This window comes from Anguilla rostrata, chromosome 4, assembly GCF_018555375.3.
Source record: "Anguilla rostrata isolate EN2019 chromosome 4, ASM1855537v3, whole genome shotgun sequence".
NCBI classification, from domain to species: domain Eukaryota; kingdom Metazoa; phylum Chordata; class Actinopteri; order Anguilliformes; family Anguillidae; genus Anguilla; species Anguilla rostrata.
The window spans coordinates 8,322,089-8,329,044 of record NC_057936.1 but is presented as its reverse complement, the minus strand read 5'-3'; the positions used below and the strand labels follow the sequence as shown (position 1 = coordinate 8,329,044).

Here is a 6,956-nt window from a genome sequence, read left to right as displayed (position 1 = left end):
TGTGTTACACCTGCGTCAGACAGTTATCCCAAAAGCTTTAACCCTTTAGACGCCAGTAACGTTCCTGCTGATTACTGAAAATGTGTTAAAACACATTTTTTTAAAAGTAATAATAATTTCAACTATATTCAAGACCATGATTAATTTGCAAAGTCTTCCATAGTATGATTTGTTTAGTTGCACGTTTCTTTGAAAACCCTGATATGCTAGGTTAAAGTAGCATTCAGGTGCCCCTGTGAGTGACATGCCCTCATAGAAGATTCTGAAAGGGCCTGTTCGACCTTTTTAGGTGTCAGAGTATGTGATTAGAGTGTCCTTAACTGAACATTCTAATGCTGATGTAACAATCACCACTGGTAACTGTAAGCAATGGAGTTCTAGAACACTGATTTTATAAAAAAAAAACGTTCCAGGAAGCCCGACCTTTTGAAGGTTTAAATGAGCATGTGACCGTGTGTTTGTGACCGCTCTCTCTCCCCTGCTCTGCCCCGCAGGAGTTTGAGGTGATCGCCCAGATCAAGCTGCTCCAGTCCGCCTGTAACAGTTACTGCCTGTCCCCTGACCCCACCTTTCTGCGCTGGTTCCACAGCCAACCACAGCACAGCGAGGAGGAGAGGTACGCACCCACCTTCTCTCTCTCTCTCCTCCCAACACCCCATCTCTCTCCCTCTTTCTCTTTGTCTCAAAGTCTTGGTCCATGATCCTTTGCAGACAGGAAAGGGAAGTCAAGGTCTGTGAGATTAGTGTCCTGCGATCTGATTGGTTCTTGCAAGTTTGAGTTGGCTTGAGTTGCTGCCTTCTCATTTGTTCCTGTAGTGATTTCATGTTACTCTTTTACCTCTATCCAGCTCTTATGTTGCACTCGTATCGTTATCTTGATGTTGTAGGTTGTTGTCATGTCTCCTAGTTTGACCTACCATAACTTTCTGACCTAGCCTCGGCTTGCTGTGTGAACTGGATTTAGCGTGTTCATGGCTAAGAATAACTATTACATAATGGGTATTGTACCTTATCGGGCCTGTGTTCTGTAATTGTTCCAATGACCTTCGGTGTGCACTTATTGTACGTCGCTTTGGAGAAAGGCGTCTGCCAAAGAAATGTGACTGAGGGCGTAGTGTGAGGCGTAACGCTCTCTTCCCCTTCCTCCTCCTCCTCTTCCTCCTCCTGCAGCTACGCTCTGTCCTGCGAGATTGAAGGAGTGGGCGACAGCAGCCCCACCTCGCCCAAACCCCGCAAGAGCATGGTGAAGAGGCTGAGCCTGTGAGTACTGCCTGCTGGTCTTACCCCCCCCCCCCCCCCCCCATTACCCTCACTGACACAAGTAGTGTGTGGAAAAACTCCACAGAATCACCCTGGAACAGGAGAAACTCCAGTTTCAATACAAACAGTCAACACATTACAGCCAATCAATGCTTTCACTGCAGTGCAATGCAGTGAATTGTAATGCAAGTCAATAAAATATGTTTTATTTGTCGTGAGGGGTCAATTGTAATGGGAGGGGTGGAGGAGGTTGGGGGGGGGGGGGGTGGACCATTGTAAAAATGACAGCCAACTTCCTGGAGCATACATAAATAAGACACACAATGCAGAATTCACAATAAAAACAACCACACAGAAAGCGCACAGTTTCAGCTCTGGCTTGGGTGTAGCTTAAAAATTAAAACAGTAGAAATGGAGAAGGTGCAAAGGTGCTAAAAACAGGAGAGTGAGCATTAATCAGCGCCGCTAGCCGTGTGCTGAAGCCGCTCCCGTCTTAACGAGCGTCTCGGTCCGCCAGGCTGTTCCTGGGCGCGGAGGCCACAGCCGCCAGCTCCCCGGTGAGGGAGAGCCCGCGGTCGCCCCCTGCTGGCAGCTCCGGGGAGAGCATGGACTCGGTCAGCGTGTCCTCCAGCGACTCCGGCCCCTCGGACAGCGAGGGCCTGACGCCCACCCACACCCCCGACATCGCCGAAAAGAAGGTACTGACCTGACCCCCGCACCCGGATACCGCCACTCATAACTCAAGACTCATAGCGGATAACTCCGCTAGCAAAAACTGCTACCTGTCCCACAAATTCTACACCAGTGGAATTGATGGTCAGCTTCTGTGTTCCTTGTGTCCTCTCTGCTTGTAAATGAGAGTGGATACTGCTTTGTAACAGTGGTTTCTGATGCTGTATTACAGTACGGTTGTCATCTATGGCTGTGGCTACAGTGTTGTCCCAGACTGAGCTTTTTAATGAGGTCTCTGCCTCAGACTGGAACATTTTGGCTTTGAGACAGAACCCTCACAGTTAAGGAACCAAGGATGAGCCCTGTGTAACTGTGCTAACTTCTGCCTGTCTGTCTCTCTGTGTGTCTGTCTGTCCGTCTATCTGTCTCTCCGTCTGTCTGTCTCTCTGTGTGTCTGTCCGTCTGTTTGCCTGTCTGTGTCTCTGTCCATCCGTTTGCCCGTCTGTCTGTCTGTCTGTCTCCCTGTGTGTCTGTCCGTTTGCCTGTTTGCGTGTCCGTCCATCGTCTTCCGTCCTGTTGACTGTCTCGGTCCTTCCTGCTCCTGCTGCACTCCATGGACGTCTCGTCTTCGCCCCAGCGCCGAGTCCCCTGCCCGCAACGCCCGCCCCACGCCCGCCTCGCCGCCCACCGCCTCGCCTCCCGCCGGCCCCGCCCCCCCGCGCGCACCGCCGCTCGGCCTCCCTGACCCCCGTCTCGCCCACCTCCCCCACCCTCCTCCTCCCCCCCGCCTACAACACCCAGGCCCAGGACGCCTGCATCATCCGCGTCAGTCTGGAGCATGGCAACGGGAACCTGTACAAGAGCATCGTGGTGAGTTCGGCCTTCCAGAGTCAGGGGATGACCGTGCAGTACGCCATCGCCGGCTCTTCACGGGAGTCCATCTTGGCTCAACATTTACCTGCACACTGCAGCCTTCAGCGCTGAAGCATTCACAGTGTTCAGCACTGTGTCAACCTCGATCCTTGCCCTGACAACTACATTAAAAAAAAAAAAAAAAAGCTTTCTGACGCCGGCACTGATTTCATTTTAACGTGAAGAACTTGCGTGGCAGTGACAGGGCAGGGGTCTTGAACTCCAGTCCCGGAGGGCCACGGCGGCGTCTGCTGGCTTCCTTTGTGTTACAGCCGATCCCGAGTCCTTGGTTATAGACTAGAGCGGTCGATTCATCCAGCTCTCGGCTTGTCGTTATGGAAACAGCCTTTGAATTTGGAGTTTTAAGGCCGGTGTCGGTGCTATGGAAGAGCTGTGAGTCAGGATTCTGGGGGCTCACAGTAAGGCACTCTCTCTCTCTCTCTGTCTGCTCTGTCACAGCTGACCAGCCAAGACAAGACTCCCGCGGTCATCTCCAGGGCCATGGCCAAGCACAACCTGGAGGACGAGCCGGCCGACGCCTACGAGCTGGTCCAGGTCATCTCCGACGAGAGAGGTGAGGGGCGGAGCGTCTTGTCCGTCGCTGGCGAACGCCGCGCCGGCCTCCTCCTGCCCTTGGGCCCCTGCAGGGCGCGTCCGCGTTTCTGTGAGGAGAACGCGGCGCGATTCAGATCCACGCGATCGGCCGCTTTTATTGGCCAGTCGCTGAGCGAGCTGGGCTTGGGCATAGAACGCATCATCAAAACCTGGCCCGGGTCAGTGCAATAAGGGGGCTAGGCACAGGTGAACAGAGGGCGATGGGCCCGATCAGGCCAAGACTGCATCTCTAGTGTTCAGAGCACATGTCAGCTGGTTCTTAATTCTGGTTTTCAGTCAGAGGACTTCTTCAGACCAGGCAGGGAGATGTAATACATCCACTCTGAATGGGTGAATGAGTGGTGATGAAATGCTGAATCGTCCTGATTCGCTGGCAATCAAGTTTTTTTCACTGCTTTCTCTCAGTCCTTTATTCTACCTTTCACAGTCTTGTCTTCTTTCCCTCAGATTCATGCAGTTGGTTTTGTTGTTTTTTTTAAAGTTTTTTTTTTTTTAAGCCTCTCCCTCTTGTTCTCCTTCTACTGCGGCCCTTTCAACGCTAACTGCTAGCAAGAAGCTGCTAATGGATGTAGCAGGGATATTCGTACTGATGCTTTTACACATTTTGGGCTGAACTCTGGTATTTTATCAGGGTAATTTCTCATGATCTGTCTCCTCCCCCCCCGCCTTATGTTTCAGAGCTGGTGATCCCGGACAACGCCAACGTCTTTTACGCCATGAACACCTCCGCCAACTTCAACTTCCTGCTGCGGCTGCGCGGCTCTGCGGGACGGCCCGTCCAGCTGCGCAGCCGATGCAGCTCCACGCTCCCGCGCGCGCAGCAACGCAGCTGCCTGTCACTGCGGCTCAGCAAGGTCACGCTGTAGCCCCACCCCCCCGAGGCCAGGGCGGGGCGGGGCTTCCACGGGAGGGCGGGGCTCAGACAGCCTGCAGAGACTCGTTTTGGGAGAGCCGGAGAGGAAGGGGGGATGGGACTGAAAGACTGGAACCCCAGAGCCGTACTCCTCTTTCCCCTCCGCGGATCCCCCTGCTCTCCAGCTGCGGCCTGCGCTGTCCTCAGCCTGCCTGCGCAGTGACTGCAGATGCGCAGACAGACACACAGACAGACGCACTGCGCAGACAGGCGCACTGCGCAGACAGGCGCACTGCGCAGACAGACGCACTGCGCAGACAGACGCACTGCCCACCACAATCCCAGCAGGAACGGACCCTCGTCGCGCTGAGAGAATTTGCACACGCGCGCGCACGCGAAGGAGATGAATTCCCTGCTCTCCTCCATCAGTCCCCCCCTTTTCCTTTTTTATTCACTGCTATCTTTGTCTATCCTCTGGCCCTCCTGCTTGTTTCCGGTGGGGAAGGAGATGAGGGGCGGACAGGATGAAGAGGATTCGATCCTGTTGCCTTATGGTGATGATGAATGGACTCTTGCGTCAGTATTTTTTTGTGGGGGCGTTGCAGGAGCTGTGATGTCACTGTGCCCCCCCCCCCATTTCCCTGTGTGTGCACTATGTGGACAATGAGGATTAAGCTTCTCATATTGTGAGCTGTGTGATGAATGCAGTATCTGCGTTCTGATTGGTTCCTACTTGGTTTTAACAAGTCTGTGAAATGTTCTTGTTTTCCTGTTGATTGGTTGCCTTCAGTTTCGGGGTCCGGTTGCACAAAATGGGAGTTTCTCATTGGACGTCTGGCTTTACCCTCCCCGGCTGCCTCTCAGTGATTGTCCAATAGAGTTGCACTTGTTTTGTGGTTGGGCAAAGCATTTTGGGATTTGCACTGGGTGTATTGGTAGATTCTGCTCCCCGTACACTGATTCTGGATCGGTTTCTGCCTTTTTCCACATAGTAATTGGACACAGGACTAGAGTAGCACACGGTGATCCTGGATCAGTTGTTTGGGGTTTGTAGAATGTGCTGGGAGCTTGTGTCAACTGAGGGTCAATTGGAGGTTATGAAATTCCTTTGTCTTTTGTGTGTGTAATGTGTGTGTGTTTTTTTTAAAATGACACGGGACAGAAAAAAAAACGTTAGAAAATGTATAAACATATGAATGTATGGACGTCGGCTGGAATAGCGGAGAATGTTGTTTGTTTGTTTTTTTATAACTGGACCCGGAACTCGTAGCAGTTCCTGTACAGAAACCGCAGGATTGTGTAGCTGCAGACGTTCTGCTGTATGTGTGTGTGTGTGTGTGTGTGGAGTTGTGTGTGGGGAAGGCCACGCCTTGTAGCGGACAGAGCACGCGCATCACATTGACCATTCGTGGGCACCCAGAAAACGCGCAAGGCTATGGTCCTGGCGGTGATGCTCTGACGCTAACCCGCATTGTGTCCGCCATGACGTGTCCTCAGCACTGTTCCCCCCTCACTCTGTTCAAAGCGTTGCCCTCACAGACTCACTCCCTCACTCACTGTCGAGTCTCTCGCCCTTGCATAGACTCGCACTCGCACAAACCCGACACTTGTCACTGCAACCCCCTTTGCTGACCCCTAGTGTTGAGGAGGCCAAAGGGCGGAACTGAAGCAGAAGGGATGATGACGCGGTAGACTCCCACTTTCCTCTCACACAAACCGACACATGTCACTGTAACACCCAATGCTGACCCCTAGTGTTGAGGAGGCCAAAGGGTGGAACTGGAGCAGAAGGGATGATGCAGTAGAGTCCCACTTTCTTCTTCAATCAGCACAAACTTCTCAAATGGTCACTGTAAATACCCCATGCTGACCACATCAGTTAAGGCCAAAGGGTGGAACTGGAGCAGAAGGGATGATGCAGTAGAGTCCCACTTTCTTCTTTCAAATGCAGCACTTGTGAACTTCTCTCCAAATGCCGTCACTTTTTCCGCTTTTAAATACTCTTTCTTCACTGCCAAAGAATTCTCTACATGCAAAAGTAAATAAATTATTATCATTATCTTCTTTTGTCGTGTCTTGTTATTGAGCTCGCGAATAATTTGCCGTTTGAGGTTCATCGGTTTTGAGAAATGTGACCAGGTTGACGGCCATTTCGTTAATATTGACTGCGCGCTGGAAGGTCAAATGCAGGGCAACAGTGGTAATGTGTGTTGAGATGGTATGTGCAGGACAGACGTCACATCATGGAGAAACAATATTAACTGGCGTATACGTAATACTGAGTGTAAATAGGGAAGTAAAATAATCTAGGTTATAGTTCAGTGTTCTCAAAATATTTTGCATTATCCTAGTATGAACTGAAAAGTAGTCACCCCATATTTAATACAGGATAATACAATACCGCAGTTTTGGAGTTTTTATTTTAATGACATATATTGCCTCGAAAATAAATTATTTTGATTGCCACATTAAAGCTTTGAATAATTGCCTTGCCTAGAAGTGAACCCCGCAATACTTTTTTAAAAATTGCAATTCCTTCAGCATCCACAAGGTGGCATTTTGTGCCCATCATACCATGCTGATATTTCCTTTCAGTTTGAAAATTCTTTGTTTTCTTCTCTAAATTGCAAATTCGAATGCATTT

The 6,956-nt window shown here is 50.9% G+C and overlaps 1 protein-coding gene across 1 annotated transcript in view; it reads left to right on the top strand.

Annotated features, from left to right (window-relative positions):
* rgl1 (ral guanine nucleotide dissociation stimulator-like 1) overlaps positions 1-6,371 on the top strand; it is a 31,485-nt gene extending 25,114 nt beyond the window's left edge. The window contains 7 exon segments of the mRNA XM_064330424.1: positions 495-616; positions 1,171-1,260; positions 1,778-2,031; positions 2,594-2,802; positions 3,304-3,418; positions 4,138-6,077; positions 6,197-6,371. Coding sequence (XP_064186494.1) covers positions 495-616; positions 1,171-1,260; positions 1,778-2,031; positions 2,594-2,802; positions 3,304-3,418; positions 4,138-4,325 — 978 coding nt within the window. The 3' untranslated portion in view covers positions 4,326-6,077; positions 6,197-6,371.
* Positions 6,372-6,956: the final 585 nt, after the last annotated feature.